This window comes from Sinohyriopsis cumingii, chromosome 12, assembly GCF_028554795.1.
Source record: "Sinohyriopsis cumingii isolate HCF-2022 chromosome 12, ASM2855479v2, whole genome shotgun sequence".
NCBI lineage: Eukaryota > Metazoa > Mollusca > Bivalvia > Unionida > Unionidae > Sinohyriopsis > Sinohyriopsis cumingii.
In genome coordinates, this window is record NC_142972.1 from 11,984,017 (window position 1) to 12,010,885 (window position 26,869).

Here is a 26,869-nt window from a genome sequence, read left to right on the forward strand (position 1 = left end):
GGCTATCATTACATTTATGTTTATTGAGAACAGCTGTAAGTACATATCTCTCTGTACATTTTGAATTCTGACAGCTGGGAAAATTGCGGAAAATTCCCAGGTCAGAAAATACAAAAAGTCATATTCTGACACAAGGAAAGGCTTATGATCCTTGCTTGTGATAACATGTTTTGTCCAAAAAAGTTAATCTTTTGGCTGTCATCAAATTTAAAAATCCATGTTTTCAAAAGTCATTACCAGTGGATTATGATGCAAACAAGTATGTGTAGATGACAAAAGAAATATTTACAGAATGGGTCTCAATCTCAGAATAATAAATTAAGTAATAAGTAATTTACCAGTCATAATTTTTGAAGAAAGACATTTTTATAAGTCATGGATGGTACATGTGCATGTATGTTGATGCTTTTATCAGATGGTAAAATTTACAGGTTTTCTTTTTTTTTCCTCATGATAAAATATGCAATATTTATGCAAATGTTTTTTTGCTAATATTACCAGTACAAATTAGCTCAGACAGTAATATTACCCACATCATCAACATGGATAAATAAACAAACATTTTGAAAAATAAGTGATGAATTTGGATAATATATTTCTCTATTATAATATTCCAAATACCCCTTTCCGCTGTGACACCAATAAACAATCTTTACTGTATTTTTTTCTTCCATAAGAGATTTGATAAGAAATACCTACACCACTCCCTCAATGACTCATGCCCTGATAACTTGTGAACCCTTTTATAATGTGGGGACAGGCATTGAACCCAATTTTTAAACCAGAAAATACCCTAAAATTGATCCTTGCTTGTTGAACTTGAAGAAAATCGCGATCAAAATTATTAAATGAAATGCTTATATATTGTTTGTTTTATGTTTGAAAACGGTAGATGATCCTGGAAATTTTACTCAGCTTTATGAAATTATCAACTTTTAATTAGAAGTCATATAATTTTTTACATTTTCTTTCCAAATGGCATTCTTAGTACACTGTAATTACAGATATTCAAGGAAATTTTGATCAATGAGAATGTCACTGATGCCTAGTGTACGCAATACATAAGTATTTAAATGCCAATTAAATAATTTTTATTAAGTGAAATTTGTGTTTTAGTTCTATCTTTTAGTTCTTTTTAAGTGTAATCATCATAATACAGATATGGACCATTGTGGGCAATCTAGTTTCAGAGAATTCCTGAATTGGCACTTAGTGATATCCTCAAGTGTAATAGAAGTTTCACTATTACTTCCATTGAAATCACAACATCAATATGTGCTAATTGAACAATACAAAAATTGAGTTTCCACATAGACAATTGTCTCACAAAATAAATGTCACTAGTTTTTAAAAAAAATTGAATCTTGTTTGGTGGTGTATCAGTAGTTAGTCTAGTTCCCTTGTTACATTGACTACCTACTTTGCACTAAATTATAAATACCATTCTGGGAACCAGACTAATCAACAAAACAAAAAGCATTGATGTAATACACAGATATTTTCATGTACACATGATGATTGCTGAAACCAGTTGGACACTTTATAAATAAATGTAATTTATCCTGAATCACAAACAACTTCATTAGAAAAAACATGTTATTAACATTTATTATCAACGTGATTGTAAAACAAGGAATCAGTCATTAAACAGCACAGTTGTCTAGTGGATATTTAGGAGTAGTGCAGTCTATGTTTGTGGACCCCGTTGTGTGCTAGTTATCAAGTGTTAGGTGTACTTAGCAAACAATACATGTTTGTTTGAGGTGTGTAAAGCATGTATCTGTATCTTCTGTGTGAAATGCAGACTTCTTGACTTGAATATAGAATATCAAAATACAGGGTTAAAACCTTCAATGTTTCAGTGAAATACCTGACCAAAGTTAACAAATATTTATGTTTTTGATAAGAGATTTGATGAAAAATATCCTTAGCAAACAATAAATTGGTATTTTGACATGTCTAAATTACACTTGGTTGTTTTTGAAACATGAAGTCATCATTCAAAACTATGACACTTCAAAATACAAGATTAAAAATAATACAAAGATATTTTTTAAAAATACCTTAATTGTATATGATTTTAATCTTGTATTCTTTATCGTACAAAAATTTAAGCAATATTTTTTATTTTTTTAGGCAATTTAGATCTTTTCAATTGAACTTTGTTTTAGGAGAAAAATTTACCATTTTCAACTTTAAAAAAAAATCCCTTTGGAGCAATTTCCATCAAACTTGGCAGAGATCATAATGGCATACTTTAAGATTTGTTCAGATGATGCTGATCCATCTCAAATATAGCAGCCATTACTTAAGATAGAGCAGTCTTGAAATTACCTCTTCTCAGAAAAAACAATGAACAGACTTTAACTGCATATTGAGATAAAGCTTTTAATCAAATTGTCTGCTTCTGCAAAATGAAAAACTTTGAATGACTGTTTCTGACAAACTACTGATCACAATTTGTCTAGAAGCATCCAGACATGAAAGGGTTGTAAATTTAGATAAACGATGGTGATCTGTGATTAATTGTGACCATTCTTCGGAGTATAGACTCGTACCCCTCATGGCCGTAGGTGTGGTATGTAGAATAGTGGGGATATATTTAGATATGCATATTGCCCACGATTCCTCAAATTTTGTAAGTAAATTTTAAACGAAGATTTTTAGATAAATTGTATCTTGATGTACAGATGTTTTACCCATAAATCATGTATTTTTTTCCATAGCAAATGATCAGGTGCATTGTGGAATTGCGGACATACTTGGAGAATTTTAAAAAGCCAGATAAATGGTATGTTTTTATCAGTGGTATGTGAGCATCAGCATGCACATTTTATTTGAGTAGGTAATGAGATTCTTATTTTGAATGTGACAAGAAAATTATGTTCAAGCATGTTTCATAGGCAATTTTAATGTGGCTGCAAAGGCATGCCTCCTGGAAGTTAGCTGTACTTATAAAATTGCCAAACAGTAATGAATGCAAAGAATGTAGATAATTTGCTTGTAATAACCTCTGAAGAATTTTATTGAATACATGTACAGTTGCCTAATGTGAGTAATACAAATGAATTTTAATGTGTCGGGTAAATCATTTGAACTGCCTTTTACCTCTCCTAAGCAAAATCTGCCTTCAAATTAGAAAAGGATATGGATTCAGCTGAGAAAAATAAATCGTGTAAGAAATATTTTCAGTGGCTAATCAGCACAGAGGTTAAAATATTTCATTTTATTTTTATAGAAATAAAAAGTATCACATTTTTTGTAAGCAGAAGTTTAAAAATTACCAACATTTTAAATCAACATAATAATGTTAGTTAATGGTTTGAGTGGTGTTATACAGGCTCTTAAGTTGGTGGCTTGAAGTACACAGAAGTCACTATCACTCATGGATAAAAATGTATTCCTAATGACACATTGGATTTACTTTATTAGGAGTAAAGTACCAACTTTTAATTAGTGGAATTTTTAGTTGCCACAAACCACAAATGTAAAGACTCAATGAACAGTGATTTGACTGTAAAAATAAACCATTACTTATCAGAAGCATTTACTTGAATTTTAAGTAACAGCAAGTATATACATTGGATAACTACAAAATACTGGTTTAATGGATTTGAAAATAAATTAGGTGAAAATTGTTAATATTTATTATCCTTTTAAATTATAGGACTGAATTAATTCTTCAACAACATGTAGACTTGACCTACAGGATTGCTTGTTCCATGATTGATACTACACTCAAAGAAATGCAGCATATGATGATACTACATGAGCTTGTAGCAGCAGTGGTCCAGGTGTTTTTGCAAGTCATGGCACTTTATGACAACATTCAAGAAAATATGGGAGCATCACAGTCATCAACCCATCTTGATATGCTTAAGCATAAGAACAAGAGATTAATAAGTGACTGGCTAAGTCAAAACTTCCGCCTTTTCCTTGGCTCAAACCTGAAAGAAACATTTTTAGTAAGTTTTACTGTGACAGTTGTTATTTTCAGTAACATTTATAGAAAGACAAAACCTGTTTTGAACAGTTGGTCATTGAAATGATGTTATGTACACAAAAAAAAGGACATTAATTTCCATACTTACGTTGTAAAAATGTTTTCAAAATTTGATGTGCTTTTAACAATTCCTGTGTTATTTTTGGGATACATTGATTATATAAATACTTGAACAAGCTGTAACTAACACGAAGTGATTGCTATTGCCCAGTGTTATTCAGCTTTACATATAGTGGAACCGTATTTATATGTACTACATTTATTTTACTGACTTGGAATTTGAAGGACAGTTATTGTTAACTACTGTGTTTTCTAACTGGCTGATATATGTCAATATTTATACAGTTAAACATTTAGGTTTGATAGTACTACATTAGCAAAGTCTACAAAATATGAAAAAAATCTGTGAAATTATAACCACTGATGTAAATCAGAAAATCTTAAAACTTGTGACAGGTGTCCTTATTCCAGCTCACTGTGGAAAAGTGTTTTGAAAATGAGCCACAAAATGTAACTGGGAGAATCATGAGATTACATTGGTGTCAAAGTTTTTGACTATACATTATGGATTCTACTGCTGAAAATTTTTCTTGAAATTATTTATTGAGTTCATATATGACTACATATAAATTTATAGAAACTTTATGATGTGTAAACTTGCATTATAAATAGCAAACCTTTGTTTAAAAAGGAAAGACAGTAGCAGAATAAGTTTTAAAAAATAGCAGAGGTTTGTTTGTGTGTGTGCATGGGACAAAGCCTAGTTCTGTGGTTTCAGGGGGTAACAGTTGTATAAAATTCATATTGATTATTCAAATCTTGCTACACTTTTTCTTCTAGTGTTCCATCCTGTTAATAAGAAATTTTTTTTATCAAATAATGTTAGAATCAGAAAACTAATATAAGAGTCAGACATATTAATTGCTTTCATATTTATATAGTTGTTCTGTATAAAACAATATCTAACAGTAGATAATACAGAGGTTTCTTGATCCACATATTTATGTTGAATATTTTTATAGATAAATAGTGACTTATGTTATTCAGGGATACAGCTGTTCAGTATGTTTTAAAAACAAGTTGCAGATTGTGATTGCCATATAATGTTTTGAACTAATTTGATGGGATTTACTTTTGTATAATTGCAGTTGCATCAGTTAATAAATAAAGAGAAGATTTCCATTGGTCAGAACATAATCATGTGATCAGATCCTGTTGCATATATTTCTGTATAAACTGTATGGAGAACTACTTTATACTAAGTTCTGTAAATAGAGGCACGTGCAAAGTAACAAATGTAAACACTAAACTTGAAGACATATACATTGCATACCTTTAAAATGAAATAAAAAATTTGGGTTTATATTTTATTTAGAAAATTTAGTAAATTGATTTGACAGAATCAAATAACACATTTTTGCTGTTTTTCTGAATGATTCTTTTTTTGACTTGATTTGAAAAAGAAAAGCTGTGAAACTCAAAATCTTCCAATTACATTGGAGTTACAGCTCTTACAATACAGCTCATTACAAATGAATTTAAAACTTTGGGTAAATTGATATAGGGATTTGGAGGAGGGGGTTCAAAGGCTAACATTATAACAATGGGATTCACAGTCCTACAAGGTAAGACTCCGGCCTTGATAGTTATGATGTGGGGTGGGTCGGAAGATCCATTACACCCCTAATGTAACTGTCAGTGTCAATATCTTGCACTGTTTGACTATTGGACCCCCATCACTATAACCATTTACCAATAGTTTTAATTTCATTATATGTAGCCCCAGTCGGTAGCCTATTATGTTAATCAACATGAAAATAGATTTAAGGGTGTGAAAATTGGTTACTCATGTGTCTGGACAATAACAATTCGGCCAAGTCACAATGAACACATGATAGCATAAAATCCAAGTGATTAGTATGTCAAACAAAACAACACATCCTTTCCTTTGACTATTGAACTTTTACTCAGATCACATTTGCCAATTTAGATAAATGATTAAGACCATGCTATGGAATGTTCAAAACATCAGATCCCCTACCATTGGTAGAAGTTTTTGTTTGATATTACGTTGCATATGGAGAATCCTTTGTTCTATTTATAGCTATGCAGCAATGCCTCGACAAGAATTCATATGCTTAAACATGCTCTAAACAAAATAACAATAAAAAATAAATAAAATTATTAGTAATTGCATTTAGAAGAGTTTAACATTTTTTCTGAGTTTATCATGGTTAAACTATCAGTTGCAAACTCACACAGCTTACATAACGCCCTTTGGGTGCTGTTATTTGCTGTGTGATTTGGCAACTGTCAGTTTATACCATGATAAACTCAGAGAAAAAAAACAGCATAACTTGTGTCACTGGACCTCTGAGGTAAATTATAAAAAAAGGAGATGATAACTTTCATTACATTTTTTATATATTTGGTAATTTATTCCTTGCACTTTCTGGCATTGTCTAGACTGGTAAAGTTTGTTTTCCTTATTTTAATAACTGCTATAGATAGTGTACTTTAGACTAATCCAGGCTAATTTTTTCAACACAAGGGAGCAGTCATTCTAGTTAGCTCTGTGTGTAGATTATGTACAATTTCAACAAGTACAATATCCAAGAAATTTCAGCTACATTACCTGAAAGTAACACAGAGGTATACCAACATTTTCTCCATTGTGCATGTTGCAAATGTAAACAACTTCACCTTTCAACCACAACCCTCTCAGAAGCTTGTACTATATGTAGAATGCTCCTTAACAAGATAAAACATCTTTATACCAGTTTATGAGATGTCATACATCATATGTCCATCCATCTATCTACTCTCTTTCCTGCCATCTGGCACATAATCTTGCTAATAAAACTAGTACAGTATTGCATTTTTTGATGATTGCAGTAAAATTTTGTGAACATTATATTTTGGTCATTACCTGAAGATGCACAAATCAACAAATCCCTTCGCTCCACAGTTATTGTTAGAACTATTTCCCTTTTTGTCTTGTAGCTTAATGCAGTGTCTGTCAGAATCTTATTAGTACGACTAATTCCACAAATTTTTAAGGATTTCCTTAAAACTTGGTAAATATTATGGGTATCACATGAAGATCTGCATAATGATAAATCATTTTGGTTCAGTAATTTCTTTTTTGTTATTACCCATTTTGTCATGGTAGCTCAATGCAGTGTTGACTCATTTATTTAACTAGTCGTTTACTTTGTTTGATCAGTTATTGTACTCACACTATGTTTTGAGGAGTTAAGCATTGTTTTTAGACTACAGACTAATATCAGTAAATAGGAATTTGGTGGGATGTAGAAGTGGGATTATATTTATGACAGTAAATCACTCACCATTCCTCTGGTTTAATTAGTTTTCATTTAAGATACCAAGAGAAGAAGAGGCATTCAAAGTTTAAAAAGAAGATTACATTTATATGGATATTGGTTATGGCTTGCGATAAAAAAAACAAGGCATTTGATAATCAGTACTTCACAAGTTATGTTTATCCCATTGACTCTATTTCATGCAGTGTTATCTGAACCCCCAAGCTGTCAGTACACTTAATACATTGATTATATGTTTGACCTTTGACTTCATAGAGACCTCAGGTATAGGAACTCCGATATCAAAAGCCCATCTTGTAGATGGTTACCCAATGTATGTATGTACTAAGGTTAGTGAATTTTTATCTAGCAGTTTCAGGGGAAATAGATATGCGTAAATGATGGATGAACAGATGGACACTGGGGCACAAATTAAAACAAAAACTGAAATTATGCTGGAATGTTTTGAATTACAGTAGATCATCACAGTTTGCTTCATCTTTGGAGTATAAAGGACAAAGTGAATCATGGCATTCATAGAGCTGCCCATGATTCACCTTCAGTTATTTGGTAACAATTTGTTATTGATTTCTGTAATGATATCTTCAGTTGCATTGCAAAAGTGTCAGCTGCTTGTATATTTAAGCTTGGCAGGGATTTAAGATCTGGGTAGATGCAGAGGGACAGAAAAAGCTATGTCTCTCGGCTGGGGGGGGGGGTAACATGTGCCATATAAAATCTTAAACAATCAGTTTTACTATCATTATTCTCATATTGTTTTTAAGTCTGTATTTGCATCTTACAGGTTTGGAGTAGTTTTCTGTCCCCAGATAACCTGAAATCAGCCAGAGTAGCCTCGATATGGAATGATGGCATAGTACATGATTTCAAATGCCGGATGGAGCAAGAGGTTGGTTTCCATGCTTTTTATATTTAACATTTTTGGAATGTATCCATAAAGGTTATTGTATTTTCATTTTTTAGATCGGCAAGTGCAGTGTTTTCCACAGGATTTTCAGACTGCTGGAAATGATCTTGCTGTCATTAAAAACAATTTCTAGTGTGGTATAAGAAGTTTATATCACAGTAACCAAGTTTTTGTGTTGCCTTTGCCATGACAAAATTATCTGTCTTGGGTTTCCCGCTTATAAAAAATAGTCCAGTAAACATGTGAAAAGCGACCCTGACTTGAACAGGTAATACTTGCTCCAAGGCCACAAATGTGGGGCAAAAATTTAATATTAGTTAAACCAGACATTTATATTATGCTTTCTCTTAGTTGAATTGTAGTACATATTTAAATATTATTTTGTAGAATACTTTTTAGTACTCACTGTTGCTGTCAGCAAAAGGTATTGACCCAGTTAATGTCATCTGGATCTCAAAACAAGTGCGTTTAAGTTGCAGGAAAAATGGCGCATGAACCGTGGACAGGCATGAAGTTAGGACTTTCTAGCTTTAAATATCAGCATTGATTCTTAAATAGGTCGCATGAGAAAGGAGAGAAGTGTTCTCCCTTGTATTATTATATATTTCATGTATGACAAGTAAATTGTAAGCAGCCAATTACGAACCCCTGTGATGATGAATAAATGGTCATGACACGAGCCTTGAACTGTAATCATTATTTTGTGTCTTCATCTGAACTTGGAATAGTTTTTTTTAAAGGGTATCCAGTTATTCATTGTATTGCCTGGGTTATTATTAATGGGCAGGTTCCCGAGTACCCAAGTACCCATTGGCATCATTATCATGGGTACAACTTTGATAAGACAACAGTAGTGTGTGTTTAATGACGTTAATTAAATAAAGATAAAACTTGTCAATGTTTATTTACACTGTTTTAGTGGTAGCAGTACTCTTACAACAGCTCTACAGTGTATGTTGGTTGCATTTTTAATGACACTCTGAGAATGTTATTGACTATATCATAATTTAGGAAATGGGAACTAAGTGCCTTTCCCAATGCAAATAGACACACTGAGGCAGTTTTCTGGCTTGGCTGGGCATGTATAGAACCTGCAACCCTTGGATTACAAATCTGGCACTGTGCCAGCTGAGTTATCATCTTTCTACACTATACGAAAAACATTGTATGTAATACCAAATGCATCCACTGGGTTGGCTATTGCTGTTTGTCCTTGAGCAAGTCACTTTGCTTAAATTTCTGTAGTAATAAATAATCCAATTGTATTGCTGTCTTTTGTACAACATGAAACCAACCCAAACCAGGTTTCTTTCGTACTTGGTGGCTAGGAGTACAAAAGCATCTGGCAATATGACTAGTTCATAAGAAAACATAAAAGAAAGGGTATTTACTTGTCAACAGGAATCACTTGCCAGCAGAAACACATTTGGAATAGCTGACAAAATACAGGCTGATATGGAAGAAAATATAAACTAATGAAGCCAAAAAAATAGGTCACAGTAACCCACTTTTTGTTATGCTGTATTACTCCTTTTGATGCATCCACATAACATTATTCAGGAGTGTAGTGAGTGTCCAAGATATTGAGAGTATTGACTGATTAATTGATTGTTACAGTTTGAATTAAATGTCAAACACCCCAGTACAAGTGTCATTCACATTGCATAGTACATAAGAATCTGTGAGACTGCAAAATAGCTTTCACTGGTCACATTGGCAGGTGGTCACTATAAATAGGCAATTAATTAAAACAGAAGATGCTCTACATTTGCTAGACCAGATTTATCTTTGGTACATGCTGTTTCTCTGGATGTAATCTTCACTTTGTGATGAAGTGTGTGTGAGAGGATAACAAAATTAAGGAGGAAAGTAAGAATTTGAGCATGATGAATAACACTGAAAACGATTTGTTGATGCAGGCCACATAAGTGACAATTGTATTGAAAATAATAATATATTCATATGATCTAACATGCATAAGGTTATTTACAAAATTACTTTAACATAGTATGTGATAAACTACATAGTTTAAATTCAGACCTGAATGTAAATTTGTAACCATCAAACCAAAAAACAATCCATTTGGGAGCTGAGACCGCCATAGCACAGGAACCATGCAAGTCACCCACTTTGCATGGGGCCTGTGCAGCTCCAAAATGGACAGTGGCCCGCATCAACCGTGCCTTTCTCAGCCTGCTCCCCGACATTTGTGACTCCCACATGAGAATGATAGAAGTGCCAACTGTGAAGATTGCACCTAGTGAACAAATATCAATGCTGTTATATTCACGTTTAAGTTATTTTGTTCTTGACTTCAGCTGAGGTTTCATCGTGTGTACTTTTCCTGTCATATTTATCAGCAGTGAACCCACTTGCTATTCTGATGTTATTATAGTGTTCAGGTCTGTGAACTCACTAGACCTGAAATGGAAAGAAATGTTTGCGCAAGTATTTATGTGACATGAAAATAATGTGATATAACATATCTATATATAATGTAGGGATTAGTGGTGAACCTGATATTTACCCAGGTTATGATAATGATGGAAAATGTACTTGAAGGTGGATTTTAAACAAAATGTAACTGAGAACACCTGATACCTCTTTGTGTGCAAACTTAACTGAAACCCCAAAAGAAATTAGAGGTTGGAGTGACGTTCAGAACATCTAATATATGGTTTGAAAGCATCCGATTTCCATCGCCCTAATTGACGAATCTGACTATCGGACAAGCCCTGCGCAGCAGCAGTTGTTGCTGCTCCGATTCTAAAGCTATGACTCTTGAAGCATTTTGGATCAAATCTGCAGAACTGCAGAGCGAGTTTTAGCTGTGCATTGAATTCTGCCCGAGTTATAGGTGTGTTTGAAAGATACATGAATATTGGGCCTGGACCCATACCTCGCTTTTGGATGTATCGCTGGAGATTTGAGACCGGACACACTGCAGTATTATTGTGTTTTTTTTAATTTTTAAAGTGAACTTCTGACCCTGTGTTTGAAGGTGTTAAATATCAGAGTGATAGAATGGTGATCAAGAGCCAACTGATCAATGTGCAACAGATTAGGGTTATGGAGGCTAAGGGACTGCACTGTCATCTCCCCAATTCTCAGGAAGGCATGGAATGCCAAGGAAAACATAGCTCGAAATAGGAGCTGTTTGTACCAAGAAGTTATAGTGCAAGTTGTAGCATGGATAAGTTTTTCTAACATACACTTATCAATTGGCAATCTCACATCACAAGAAACTTTATTTCTGTGGCATGCTTGCAGCAGTTTCTGTATTAGAAAAGAGTTTGTAGGGTCTGCATAATTATTGATTTTGTGTACAAACCCAATGGCAGATACATATGAGGATAATGTTGCTGAGGCATAGTGCTTGTTAACCAGATAAGAGATGAAAAGTGCCAAATTAGCCTGAGAGACTGGGATTGAGGTTTCCAATGTATATTCTGCAGTGAAAGCTCGATATAAGTTCCAGCTGCGTCGGTAGGCTGCTTTTGACATTCGTGTCAATGTACTATCCAGTAGCTTATCAGGTGTGTTTGTTAGTGAATCAAGTTGGGAAGTGCCGGTATTGACACTGGTTCTGGGTCTGCATGTGGAGCCAAGGTCCGGAATCTGTGCACCTGCAATCGAGAAAGAGCATCAGCCAGAACATTTTTCTTTCCCGGGATGTGACAGGTTTGAAATAGTATGTTGTATCTGAGGCATGCAAGGACCCGGTCTCTAACAAGGAACATAATGGAAGGGTTCTTTTGAGGTTTGCTTATTTACAATATCAACCAATGCCTTGTTGTCAGTGTGGAAGTAAATGCAATTGTTTGCAAGCTGAGGGGCCCAAATTTTGATGGCTAGAACAATTGGATATAGCTCAAGGACTGTGATATCTAGCGCTTGCCATTCTTTATTCCATGTGCCATAGAACCATTTGCTGCCTAGCACACTGCCATAGCCAACTGTGCTTGATGCATCAGTGTGCAAATGAATGGCATCAGAGTGCAGCCAGCGATCAGGGAGGAGTAAAGATTTACCATTGAATTCTCTTAGGAATGTGTACCACAGCTGCAGATCAGCCCGAACATCCCTCGTAACGCATATGAAGTGATGTGGTTTTGACACACCCACTGTCAGATCAATCAACCTTCTCAAGAAAGCTCTGCCTGGCAGGACAACTGCACATGCGAAATTGAGTGTACCAATTATGGATTGGAGATTAAGGAGCGTCATTTTTGTTTTTTGTAGGCAGAGTGTTATCAGACTGTAGCAGTTCTGGAGTTTATCTATGGGAAGTCTTACCTCCATCTTGATTGTATCCAGTTCATAGCCCAAAAAGGTCAGTGTTGTACTGGGAAGAAATGTTTTTTCCTCAGACATGGGAACCCCAGTATCTGCACAAAGAATTAAGAATTGGTCTAATTTCTCCTTACAGGTGTTATAGTTTGATTCCAACAGAAGAAAGTCATCTAAAACATGTACCATGTGACCAATGCCCAATTTGTGTCCCGCCACCCACTATAATGCAGTGCTTAAATATTCAAAGATTTTACAACTGGAGCTACAGCCAGTGGAAAGGCACTTGTCATAATAATATAGGTCATTCCAAGAGAAGCCAAACATATGATACTGAGTCGGGCAGAGTGGAACTATTCTGAAGGCACTAGCTATGTCAGTTTTTGCCATAACACAACCTCTACCAAGTTTTTTAATGATTGCAATAGCATGTTCCACAGTTTGATATTGAACAACACTTTTTTCTGGGGATATACCATCATTTATAGAAAACCCTGGAGGATGTGATAAATGGTGAATCATGCGAAAAGTACCAGGTGTTTTCTTTGGAACCAAGCCAAGTGGTGATATCTGAAATAGCGAGAAAGGGTGGCTCTTGAAAGGCCCTGCAAACCTGCCAGCCTCAAGCTCTTTGTCTATTTTGTCTTGCACGATCTGTGGATTTTGTATGGCTGATTTCAGATTATGTGATTGAAATGGGGACAGAGAACCCTTGTGCCCCACTTTAAATCCAAATGTAAACCCATGTATCAAAATTTGTATCCTGGCAGTGTTGTACCCTTTCAACCAATGTTGTAACCTTTCAGCTTTAACAGGAGTAGGAAGCTTACTGTTTTCGCAGTTCCCCTTTTCCTTGCTGGCTGTGTTGAAGGGAGTTTGATGTAGGTCCTTGGGACTGAGTAGGTTTGTAGCTACCACGAAAGGGCTGCATTCTGTCAGTTCTAGCTTGTTTTGGGGCATATTTTGGCAACAATTTGAATGGGTGTTGAATGGGCAGTTTGCATTTGCTGAAGGGATGGGCTTCCAAGCAATTGAAACAATTATGCTGATATTTACAAGCTAGCCCTGCTAAACACTGCAGCCCCTTATGGTAGTTAAAGCAGGCCCATTTTGGGGGATTTGATTTTGAGACTGCAGATGGTAATGTGGCAGTGCTGGTGGCAGTCCTGTCACCAATGCTGTCCAGAACAGATCGCATGTAAAGTTCAAGGTGGGTGGAACCCCACTTTGCCTCTCCCCTCTCTATCATGCGACGAAACTGCTCATCATAGTATCTCCAATGAGCCCTGCGCTCAGACAACTTCATGACGATTTCCATGTGGTGAGATAACACTGTGCTCAACCTAGGGGATTTCATGCATATTACTGTAGTAAATCTGTTCCATGCTGTCAACCACTGATTGATCGAGAGTGGGGACTTCCTGGCCATGGGGACTAGGTTAAATTCAGATGTGTTTGAAGTGATATTGCACTGTAATCTATATGTATTGTCCATGGATGTCGAAAGGAGATTTTGAAAATCTATTTATGTCCCAGCCCAAATCTGCTGCTTAATTTTATCAGTTATAGAGGCAGTTATATCAATTGATGTGCTTACAAAGTTGGACTGACTGTGTGTATCTAATATGTTAATAGGTGCTAATAAATCACTCAGAGTACCTATACCTGTATGAGAGACTCCAGTTAAGGCTGAGGTAGCCTGTGCAATGCTTCCCCCAACGGATGTTTCAACATTTCTTTCTGTTTGGGCTCTTGAGGAGGCAGATGGCCCTTGCTCTGTTTCCTGCGACAACATGGCAGGTTGTTGTGGACTAGTGGTCCCATGCAGTATCTCCAAGATGTTGTCCAGCTTTCTGTCCACTTGAGCAGTGATCACAGGTGTAATCTGCTGTACTACCTGCTGTGCTATCCGGTCAACGGTAGCTTGGTCTACTGTATCTGCATGTGTTGCTCCCGCTCCATGCTGCTGTTTTTGGCGATCAACTGCTCTAATCCGTGTACCAGATGACTGAACCCTCTTTACAGCCCGTTCAACCCCTGCTGATGCTTTGCGCTTGGGTGGCATGATCTGGTTAAGTTAGAAAAATTAATGTATTAAACATAATAGTAAATAGTAAGAAAGAAGTAAAATGGACTACCACATATGGTCCTACGCACAAGGCATGTTATTATTTAATGAAAAATGCACGAACATATTGTCATTGGCAAACCAGTGCATGTAAGGTTACCTGATATAATTTCTTCATTGATAGACACAAATATACATATATATATATATATATATATATATATATATATATATATATATATATATATATAAACCCTTTGTCCTTAGCAAAATGGCTTATGTACAGAAGGTGGCAGTCTGGTATGCAACCAGACCTGTTATCAGGCCAACAGGCTGATGCAAAAGTGCAAAAGAAAAAGAGGACAGGTACGGGACCTGGCCTGTTATCTCCCAAAGTGAGCAGATAACAAAAGATATTGAAACATGTTCCAGGAAGCCACTCAAAAAGGACCCCTTGTGAAATAATTAATACTTAAGAACAAGGATTTGGTATATAATCATTTAACGGTGGGGGGGGCACCAAATATATTATGGGGAACCCCTATTATGTAGAACAGAGTGGCTTGCCAGGAACAAGTCCCAAAAGGATCAGGTACGGGACCTGACCCAGTGCCTCCACAATGGCAGACACTAAGGTTGTTTACGAAAAACAAAGGAACAGGTACGGGACCTGGCCTGATATCTCCCTTTGTGGGCAGTTGTCGTTGAATGATTGTGCGTTATTTTATAACATGCATTGAGAAGAGCTCCCCGAAGTGACTTATAAAGGTGCCACTGTCCTTTAGGGGACAGATGAATGCCATCTGAGCGAAACTTCTCCCTCACATGAGGCCTATCGAAAGCAAATTTGCTATTATGGTCCCAAAATGTTAAATAAGGATAAGCAGACACTTCAGATCGCACAATATCATTGACCTCCTTTGCTAAGTGACAGTACATCTCCTTATAGTTTTTATCGGCTGCTTCATTGTTATGGTTTAGTATTCCCGTGACCCCAACTTGGTGTAACGTTGCTGGGAATCTAGGCATAAGCTGACACAGAACGATCTGTTTAACCTTATATTTCTTATGTAAAAGCGTAGCCAATGCGACCATCTTATGTGCAATTACCTCTGGCGATGTCTCTGCGTTTACATCGTTGTCCCCAATCAGAAGAATTACAATATCGGGGTTTCTTAAGCGGATTTCATTCATGTCAAGGCGCAAAAACTTATCGATTGTGCGCCCACCAATACCCTTCATGTTTACATTACAAACTTCCGTTACATTAAAAGACGGACTTAGTCTAAGATCCGTCCCGGACCTCAAATACCGATCTAACCATTTACAAAGTGAATAGCCCATAATAATTGCTTTTGTCATTGTCTTTCCAAAAATTAAATGATGGCTATGTACATAAAGAAAATTCTACTAACCTTCTTCTTTCCAAAGTGCGAGCAAGAAAATGATCCTCACAGTTATGAGAAATAATTGTGCCAAAAAAACAAGAACAATTAAAAGGATCGAAAGGAAAAAAAAGAAAAATGTAAAATGTATGATCTCTAAATATACTACCCGTATCTCCAAGAATTCTTTGCAAGTCACGCTAAGGATGCTGACCCATATATTCATACTCCTTAACTATCTTCCATTGGCTGAACGAGTCATGTGACCTCATTCCTGGGTTCAGCTGGCCCCCCAATGGTCAATATTGCTTTGTTTCAATTGCATAACAAGACCCATTCACCTCTCATCACAAATATCCTTGCACTAGTGCAAATAGTTTTATTACCTACTGTTTTTTTAATGAAAAATTGCATAATATATAGCATAAAAAAATTAGTCCTTGAATAGTCCATTTAAAAAATAGTCCAGATATCCTATGTTAAAAAATAGTCCTTATATTCAGCATCAGTCCAGTGAAGAGAAATTGCATCAAGGTTGATGATGATTTTAAATTAGCTGATTTGTGCTTCATTTTGAAAAAGAAATACTTGTAGCAGTTGTAGAATTGTTTACTAGTCTTATAACATAATTCACAAACCTGATGGTACATTATGAAAGAAAAAGAAATTAGTAACATTTTTAAATTGAGGAGCTATTTTATGCTTCACACATTGGAACAAGGACATCATCTTAGAAGGCATAAAGAATCAGATATATTTTATATTCAGGTGCAGAAACATTTACCATGGGGAATAATGGCAACAATTTCATGTCCTTTTAATAATATATATATACATGCTTTTATATGAATGTTTTGTTGAAAGCTTTGACACATTATTAAATATTATAAATGTAACTAGTTTCAGCTATTTAGCTTATGGCAACTTTCACAGAAAATGGAATTGATGAGAATTTTAGGAAGGATCAGCTATCCAATATGGAGATTTACACTGTCTAGAAAATTTGATCCTCAAAAGTGCTACTGTTTTAAAGTAATAAAGTTGAATTTGCAGTTATGCTCAACTTGCAGTCAGTTCACCATTGATATGTAGTCATGTTTCTTAAGAGGCTGCCTTTATTGAGAGAGGGCCAAGATTGCTTTTGTGGACAAAAATAGCCAGTGGAATACAAGTTTATTGTTAAAATAATCAAATTCTTCAATGTATTCAAAGTTACCATTGCAAGTTAAAAGTAAATGAAAAGAACATCTATATAATACAAAGTTTCAAATGTTTTCTTCTTCTTTAGATTTATGAACATCCTTCGAGTACAGGACATCTTGTGCAGTTTTATTGTACAGAAGTGGGTATCTTGCACCAGAAATTGCAGACGTGTTTAAGTGACCTTGCCTTCAAGGTATGAAACTAAACTGTGTTTTTCTTGAGAGTTATAGGTTTGAGATATGCTATTATGTTGTTTTATGTTTAGACTTGATAAAATAATAAGAATCAATTTATTTTGTAATCATGTTCTTTTGTTGACTGATGAATTTATCTCAGTTGATGGAGAAAACAATGCCAATCGTACTTTTCTGTTTTTTTCTGTCAAAGTTAGAAAGCATTAAGATAGGATTTTATTTTGATTAAATTTTGAAGTTACTTGTTAAACTTTGAATATATTAATGTGCAGACTTTGGAAGCTGCCTTTACTCTTAACCCTTTACATTGTGTAAGTGCCTTTGGATTTCTCTACTCAATACTAATGAAAGCGCCTTTGGACGCCTCTACCCAGTTGGCATGTAAGTGCCTTTGGATGCCTCTACATCATTCTCATGGAAGTGCCTTTGGACGCCTGCTGTCAGCATCAGCCATTTTGAGCTGGTTTTCATAGTGCCAGCTTTGGGGAAAATCTCCTATTAGATACTATATTCATTGATGTGAATGACCATTACATCAGACCACGTGGTTGCTATTTAAACTCTAGTCATAATCTGCTATTTAAGATAATGGGGTCGGATTTTCCACTCTCTGAAATGGAGGCTGTAGATATCATTCTGTACTTTTCTGGAGTTTGCTTGATTAGAATCACTACTATGAAAGCTTCAGTAACTTAGGTAAAGGCTCTGATATCGATGTAGATGATTTAGTGATGTAGATGTAGACAATGAATTGAGTATGAGAAATGCCAGTGATGGTTGGTCTCACGACATTACTGGGTTGACGGTGAATGAATTTACTGATGATTTTAAAACACTTCCGTGAAAACTAATTATTCAGCTATAATGATCAGATTTTACTCCTAAATATTCTATACATAATAAATATGTACAAAAAATGTAAAATGGTTAAAATTGATGTTGAATGTAACATACTACACTGCTAATAACAGTCAACAGGCAGGCCAGTTTGTATGGAGTCAAGTAGGTAACAGGTGTTCTATTTATAGCACTGCACTGTGTAACTTTAGTACATGTATATCAGCTGCCTAAAAAACCATACACTCTATGAGGTAAAGGGTTTAAAAGAATTGTAAATAGAGAGAAAGGCACAACAACATGATTCTCTGGTTCTTCTAATGAATAGTAATGATGAATACTTTAGTAAGAAAGTACTCTAATATCAGAAATAAAAATGAATGGGTCCTCATACCTGTCAGGCAAATGAGATAACTTGTAATTTAAATAAGCTAAGAATATTTTCCACTACGTTGTTGGTCATCTGCATGAAAACACAGCACAGATGTCAGCATGGCACTTGCAGATGTTGATAACCCATTCATTACTAACTTGATAGTCTGCCAAACATTTTCAAAACCCCACATCAGTGACAGTAATCAGTATTAATTTTGGCCTGCAACATAAGGGCCTCCCAAAACTTAACAGTGTGACCCTGCTATAGCACGCTGCGTTGTAACATGAATTCAGATATAACACAGATTTGGTGTGACTCCCAAAATTTAATATACATGTACTTGTTGGTCTATCTATACTACCTGGACTAGCTACAATCGACCAACTTTAGAAGGCGGGAAAAGTAACTGGTACAAATAACCAAATGATGGCTAATTCCTTTTGCTTTTAAAATGTACCCAGATAAAAATAATTTTGCTTAAACTTCAAAGAAAACATCACCTTTGAAGCACTGACTGTTCTGTATAAGTACTAAGAAAATGAAATAAAATTTATTCTCAATCAAGCTCTACAATTATTTAGTGTTGCAACTGCATTAAGAAACACACATCTGATTGGTCCTCCAAAGCTGTCCTTTAGCAGTAACTTCAATAACACATGCACTGTTCATCAAGGAAAGCCATCTACAATCTTCAATAAAATTAAATAACCTTTCATCAAAGGAAGTCAGCACCAAACTTAAATAAAAGCAAATGAATTTGATAGATTCTTGCATTTTCCGAAGTGACTGGAATAGTTTATAGTGCCCTGAAAGTTTCATTTTTGCAGGGAAAATATATTTTGCTTATGGTCGCTACCAACAGCGGCATAAAACACTTATTCAGTGTCCAATTGAAACCATAGATATAAGGCCATCAAGTTAATTGAAGATGGGGTATCTTGTAAAATTGTTTGTTAAACTTTTGAATTTGTTCAAGTTCACTATCAATAGCAACATCCCCTGGGTAGCCTCTGGAAGATGATACTGTGTCCAATTGACAACTATAGCCTTGTGCTTGTGTTTTCTAATGGGATGTGAGTCATACATGAAGTTTATAGCAAGTGATTTATACTCGAATTCATGGATTTATTCATTACAAGTACAGTAAAACCTGTTATGAGAGACCGCCCCTTCTGCCAACCAAAAGCGGTCTCTCAAGACAGGTGGTCTCTCATAAGAGGTGTGTGAAAATGGACTGGTTTTCAGGGTCAATAGTTAGCATTGTTGAAAAATAAATAATACCCATACTCACTGTACATGTATCATATCCTTTATTCATGAATCTTGTTAAATAATGCATGCATTCCTCTCAAAATATCTTTATATAATAAAGATATACATCTATCAAACGAGAATAAAATTTATATTTCAACATCACATTAATATATACAAAAAATTAACAGTTAGATATGATGTATATATCTTATTTTATACACTTATTCACTTGTTTTTTTTAAAGAAATCCATTATACTTCTTTGTTGACATGTTTCACTCAGCTATTTGGTCTGAACATGTATCTCAATTATTGCCCTTTCATGAATCAACTTCCCACTTACTGGTATGTTTTTACTCCTTGCGACACAAAACCACTCCCCTACTCGCTCGTTCAGATCTCCGTAAACTGTCCGTCGTGCCGTGGCACATTTCCTCTGTGCTTGTGCACCTTTCTGCCATTCGTTTCTAATGGACTTCTTGTCTTTGATTACATTTTGAACTTGCGTTTTACCGACGCTTAAGCTGACTGCTATTTTGCGAGTGGTCTCGCCTTTTTCATTTCTTTCAATGACATTAATCCTTTCTTCCAGTGTTAAAATTTTTCTTTTTTTCAGCGGAGATTCTGCCGTTGTTATTAGTGTTGACGTTATAAAGACTATCGGTTTTGATCAGGTTTTGGGGAATTGTGGAATAAATATATATTATGTACCAATGAATGAAACCAAAAGACATAATTAACTCATCAGGAAACAATACTGTACATTTATTGTGAGACGAAGTTTAAATCAACAGCGTTATAGCTCGATAAACAAATGTTCCGACCATCTGCACCCACGTAAACAGATTGTGGCTTGGTGAAACACTAACAAAAGAAATAAAAAATAATTTTAAAAAAATCCGGAAATGATTCTCACTTACTAGTATTAAAGACAATGAGCTCATTCACCCTCCAGGCATTATGGATTAACTGGAAAGCAAACGACGTACTCAAACCAACACTGAAGCCCTTTCAAACGATTTCTCACTTGGACATAAGGACTACCGGCGTTTTGTGAGTTTTCATACAGATAAAGAAAAAATACAAACCTCTAAATTGACTGCGTATATCCATCATTACTCCCTTTGATGTTACTCTTACTGGCTATTCACATGACTTCGGCACTACAATCGCGGTTAGTGACATGTACTTTAGTCTGGTTTACTGCAGTTTACAAATGACACCGTACGCTGGAGTTGTAAATTTCACAAAACTGGTACTGTAGCAAGACAAATTATTTTTAAATACTTTATTAGAGCAATCTTTGCTATTTATGCAGTCTTTGTTACAAAGGATTAAATGATGGTTAGAGGTGTTTATCCCGATATATGGTTGTTCAACTATAGTGTTATTTAATGTGCACTTTGTTTGCATACTACATTTATCCCGAGCTCTAGTGTTTACAAAGGATTAAGTTAAGGTCAGTGGTGTCAATCAGTTTTGATTTTTGGCGATGCGGTCGTTCATAGCAGTGTCAAAATGCATATTTTGCCAAGAAATCGCGGTCGCTGGTCGCGTTCAGCAGGTGGTCGTTCATAACAGAGCGTTTATATAGTAAAATCGATCCGTGCATTACGATTGTGGTCGGAAATGACAGGTGGTCGCTCATAGCAGAGGTCGCTCATGACAGGTTTTACTGTACAGTAATTAACAGATTATAGATTGTACTACACAAATCTTATTTGTCAATATACAAGTGTTTTTCAGACTAGTTTATCTTCATTTAATCAAAAGCACATATTTTTGGGATTGCTTTTATCACCCCCTCCCCCAACCACCATATTTTAGGTAACTGCATCATTTTCTTCAGCTAATTGACTTGGTTGCTTATAACATGGTTTGGTCTATAACATGGTTGGGTTCTATGTACCCTAACTACTGTTATAGCGTGGTTACACTATACTAAACTGGACTGGATGGATGGAATTTAGTGGTAAGATAGTTTTACATGGTTATGATCTACAAAAAACTAGTCTGATAAATCATCCCCAAATCTGTACTGATACTGACTTATGTTTTGGAGGTTAATCTCACTTTGTTTTTTAAAATGTGTAGTTCTGTGCAGACACTGTTTTCTGTGCACACCAGTGTTTATTTTAGACATTGGTATTTTTTGCAGTTCTTAAGTTACAGAGACCTTTTGACAATATATACAATATATTTCTGGACCAAATCAAGTAAATGCACATAGGATAAGACAACCCTAATTACAATAGCCATTTTGGATGTTGTGCTTGTGTTGGACAATGACTTGGAATTTGTCATAACCTTCCTGAATCCCAGAAACTTGACCTGACATTCATGTTTTCCAAATTCTCACATCCAACTTATTGCTAGTTACAAATCTGTTATTTCCTGCCCATTCAAATTTGTATATTTTAACTTTTTTCCCCACACTCTCATAATTACTTGAAAACTTAGAGATATAATTTGGTCATGAACTGCCTTAATTAAAAAATATCTCTGGGAAAATTACTTTTTGTAAAAGTGGGTCGGTGGTTCCTTCCGGGGTTTTTCCGGGTTCTTCCTCCACCATTAATGCTGGCCGCCATATATATCCTATCATGTGCTAAAAAATGGCATTAAACCCTACAACAACAACAAGAACAACAACAACAACTTATGTAAAATACAAACTATGACTATGTATGGTGTAAAAGAAAAGATCAAAAGTTGAAAAAAATGTGGGCACTTATATAATAGAATAGTGCAGAACATATAAATGTGAAATAAAGATGATGATACTGTGACAAGATCACAGAGTATAAAGCTTGCTAAATACCAAGCACTATGTTCTCTTGCTTTCTTATTCGCTCCTGAATATTTTAACTTGCTGGAAAGGCAAGTGCTTTGCAAGCTTGAATTTTTCTAAATGGAATTTTAGCTTGTCCTGATTGTCAGGTAAATGGATTTGTAAAGCCCTAGATAGTGTTAATATTTGAAAATTAAAATAAAGCTGTTTGTTGATATCTCATATTAGTTCAGTTAATACATGGTTGGGTTTTGGATGTATTATTCATTTAATATATTGCATATTCTTTTAGTAATAATTATATCAGTTTCATTACATTTGTCATGTAAAAAAATATAATGTCTACATATGATAAATAACTTTTTAAGATCCACTTTCACAACCTACTTTTTTATTCATGTACAGTTAATGAAAATGAAATATATTATCATGTGCTCCAATTTTTGCAGCTTCACTCACAAATTGGCACATAAAATTAAAACCTTTTTGTGCTTTCTAATAAGTATATTAAATATTTCTGAGTAGCAGATTTAGTTGTGGTTTAACTCTCAGTGGAAATTTCACCGCAAAATGCATATAAAAAGATAAAATAATTATCATTCTTTACTTTCTCTCTTTTCAATAGAATAACTATCCTAAGGGATTTGGTATTTATATTGCTTCATATTTTCTTGCAGTTTATTCTTCAAATATGTTACCTAATCATAATTCCATAAGAGAAATACTACCATGTCACAAATCTAACCAAGTTTAAAACATTTTAGCTAAAGGTTAAAAGTTATCTGCCCCTTTATGTGGCAGTTAGAGCAAACTTCCCATGATACCGAGATTGGTGCCAATTTATGTGAATTATTCAGTTGATATTTCCACTTGTGCTGAGCATGATGCTCTCTACAGACAGAGAAGCCTTGCAAAATCCATATTTTAAAGTTTTCTACATAAAAACAAGCTGGAGAAGGTTCATTGTCAAAGTGAGATATACTCCATCTTTAAATTTCCAACTTTTCTGTTCTTTTGTCTATGGGAAAGTTTCTGACTTTTCAGTGTTATCACTTTGTCATCTTCACACACTTAGGTGCCCTTGCTAGATATCTGCACAGGTCATGATGGTGTTTCATGATATTGCTATAACCATATTAATAAGTACAGGTCTGGTGTATGATATAGAAAATGCATTTTATATTACTGTATAATTTTTGCTATGTCCGGATATATAAAGGTAAGTTTTGTGTGTTATCTAGTCTTAGTTTCTACTTCATGGCTATATTCATGATGCTTTACTGATTTTACCTGTATAATTGAGTCTTTCCAACAGGTAACATTGTCTTAAAATGAATATTGTCATGTCCACTTTGTAAGTATTAATAATAATGCATCTATTTTTATGTGCAGGTATCATGTGTATTATAGAAAACTCATCTATCAGATCTGTACAGGATCATGGTAACCTACATAGTACATTTAGACACTTCCAGTGTACAGTGTTCAGCTTTGTGTCTCAGTTTCCAAGAGATGTCTCTTAACTCATCCTCAAGCCTTTGGCACCCAAAGAGAACCCCTGCTCAGTGACAGCTTGGAAGTAATGGGATCTAACTCATGATGTGCTGCAAGTGTAGTGAGCCACCAACCTTGACATTCTTCTCCAGCTACTTTGCAGGTAGCACAAGAGACATAGACTATACTACCTTATTCTCTAAGTGACGAAAACTGGCTGTTAAGGTCTCTAATCATTATTAGTTGTTACTATAAATACATGAAGATTCAGCCTTACAGGCATGGACTGGGGAAGCATTCTGCCAACTCCCATCATAGTTCTGTCATCATTCATCTGCAACATCTGCCTGCTCTGCAGCTTGAACATCAGGTGATCATTGACTAAGGAAGAATCTACTTTTGATTGCCTTGACATTCTGACAGAGTTACCGACATTTTGGGCTGCTTACATCATCTGTTACAAGTCCCAAACATCTATGTATGCTTTTTCTCCTATATGCCTTCCCTTGAATTTTATCGATAGGTTCTACATGCCCCACAGACCAGTTTTCAGTTTGAGTATTCAATTGTTGATATGTAACATCATGACCATGGGCTCATTGTCTAGTATCCGTGGCAGTCTTTCAATAGGCAGAATGTAGCTTGCCTTCCATCATGAATCACACTGAACATGCATGGCAGCCTGTTTATAGAATGGCCAACATCTTAAACATAGAAGCCCAACATACTCTGGCCATGGCAGTAACAGCAGCTGTGAACTTAACTAGTGGAAGGAAATGTAATGTTCTCTGTCTCCACCTTTCGTAAAGGCCATCATAAGGCCATGGTAAGCTCGTAACCTTTATCATCTAATCTCCTCTTTAATGATCAGGTTGATGCAAAAAAGCCACCATGGATACCTTTTTTCCCTCCATCGCAGTCTCAGATACAGTGGAGTGATTTGCAAGGCAGTCAACAGAAGACTGTAAGGATGTCCCTAGAACACATGCCACAGGGAAACAGTCATAGCAGATTTACTGCTGTCAAAAAACCAGAGTTCTGCTGAACATTGTGGATAAGAGGAAAGGGTAGAGCAATTTGTTTTACTGGTATTTCTCTCCACACAACCCTCCATATCTCAAATCACTTTCATGCCCCCCTTATTACAGATACTGGTAAGGGGGAGGCTCTACGATGACACATGGACCCAAAAAGTGGTTTCCAGGGGGATTGTTATCATATTCAGTGAATTCCTCCTTTGCCCAAGATTCATTCAGCTACATATGTGTCACACTTCACTTGGTCATCAACCTAAGTGCATATGCAACTTGATCTATTGCCAAAAGGACCCTAAAGCTGTCTGTAACTCAAGAACCGAGAGAAATACTAGTAAGTGTTTAAAATGTACACGGATGTGCGTGGACAAGAGCGTTTGCATGGAATTGCACATTTTAAAAGAATAGATGAGATCAGGCCCAAACCAGTCAGTCAGCACAGGTTTGGGGCTGATTTATTGGACTGCAAGAACATGTTCATAATATTAGCTTCAAATTAGTTTTTGGAAGAAATGCATAGACGTCAGTTGATGACTTGGTCTTTGAAATGAGGATAATTGGAATACCTTTAGCCTGACCTTGGATGGGCAGTCATAGTCCATTGCATATTGCAGCAGAGGTTTGGGATCCTTGAGGCCTGAAATATGCAGAGTGAGTTCCTATTAAATTCTGCACTGCCAAAGCTGTACTTGAAGATGTGTATACAGTGATCAGTGATTATTGTACTTTGGTCACAGATGAAATAAATAGAAAGAAGGGTTGAAATATTCTTCTGCTTAGCATTCATCAACTCTGGATATTGAACCTTGATTTATATATATATATATATATATATATATATATATATATATATATATATATATATATATATATATATATATAAAATCAAAAGATGGTTTCAGCAAGAATCTAGCAGAAATAAGTTTTCTCTGTCACTTTACAGAGACATATGTGAGATGTCAGTGATTTGTACAGGTGAGCATCTAAGACCACTTGGTCATCCAGGGGTCCCTAACAAAACAAACCAATACAAACCTGTAAACTGTATGTTTTAGCAGTGTAAGCTTTGACTCTGTACAAGTGATATCATATCTATCACCTCCTGAAAATCCCTGGATTTCTCATGAAATATGAGCCATCTGCTTATAAACAATATTGTTTTGTTGATCTACCTCTCTTTTGAGCATTTGTGGTTTTATTTAGTAATTTTCATCTCTAAACTTTGTGTATGTTTTGCTTCTATACATTCCAAAAATAAATTTCCATGTGGTAGGTCCTGAATGAACATTTTAATTAATTATGATTTTAAGTGCATATCTTGATGCCATCTGGCTAATGCTTAATAGAAATTTGGCTTCTTGTTAGTGTTGCTTTTGTTGGGTAGATTGTATTATTGTTCCTGTGAAGATCTTTTTCATTATGAATTTTCTGAAAGCAACTGTTCTGGTTTTTAAATGTATCATGTTTCACAGGACATGAGCAAGTTATTCGACAAAATCTTTTCTCCCTAAGCTTGAATTTGAACAAAAATAAGTACCAAAACCTTAAATTGAACAATTCAAAGGAAGTCTGCAGTGTTCAGGGGCAAAAATATCGAACTCACTTCTTGCTTATATTTGATCTGCTGATTAAGTACCATATTGAACATTTATATTGAGACATGATAAAATAAAATAAAAATTTCCTGTCC

At 35.2% G+C, this 26,869-nt stretch overlaps 3 protein-coding genes across 6 annotated transcripts in view; 1 reads left to right on the top strand and 2 right to left on the bottom strand.

Annotated features, from left to right (window-relative positions):
* The window catches only part of LOC149786011 (E3 ubiquitin-protein ligase rnf213-alpha-like), a 353,460-nt gene that overhangs the window by 48,312 nt on the left and 278,279 nt on the right, over positions 1 to 26,869 (top strand). For all 4 annotated transcript variants that reach the window (XM_089976308.1, XM_089976310.1, XM_089976309.1 and 1 more), the window contains exons 11-14: positions 2,727 to 2,791; positions 3,668 to 3,965; positions 8,132 to 8,236; positions 17,286 to 17,393. In XM_089976308.1, coding sequence (XP_089832434.1) covers positions 2,727 to 2,791; positions 3,668 to 3,965; positions 8,132 to 8,236; positions 17,286 to 17,393 — 576 coding nt within the window. The remainder of the gene's footprint in view (positions 1 to 2,726; positions 2,792 to 3,667; positions 3,966 to 8,131; positions 8,237 to 17,285; positions 17,394 to 26,869) is intronic.
* Positions 10,653 to 15,854, bottom strand: LOC149786013 (uncharacterized). The gene is made up of 3 exons (XM_089978070.1): positions 15,723 to 15,854; positions 14,210 to 14,612; positions 10,653 to 10,675 (listed from the first exon to the last, which is right to left on the bottom strand). Exons 1-3 carry the CDS (start codon positions 15,852 to 15,854, stop codon positions 10,653 to 10,655), a joined length of 558 nt encoding a protein of 185 aa, XP_089834196.1.
* On the bottom strand, positions 10,682 to 11,899 carry LOC149786014 (uncharacterized; the record flags this gene model as incomplete). The annotated part of the gene is made up of 2 exons (XM_089978071.1): positions 10,682 to 11,202; positions 11,243 to 11,899. Coding segments are annotated over 2 exons (966 nt in total), but the record flags the coding sequence as incomplete, so codon positions are not given.

What these genes read in the sequence shown, in the direction of transcription:
- LOC149786013 (XM_089978070.1), bottom strand. Translation starts at nt 15,854, where the DNA reads ATGAAGGGTATTGGTGGGCGCACAATCGATAAGTTTTTGCGCCTTGAC. An exon ending in ACGCAGAGACATCGCCAGAG is followed by an intron (nt 14,613 to 15,722) that starts GTAATTGCACAT and finishes TAACTTAACCAG; the next exon opens with ATCATGCCACCCAAGCGCAA. An exon ending in AACTGGAGTCTCTCATACAG is followed by an intron (nt 10,676 to 14,209) that starts GTATAGGTACTC and finishes TTTCCATTTCAG; the next exon opens with GTCTAGTGAGTTCACAGACC.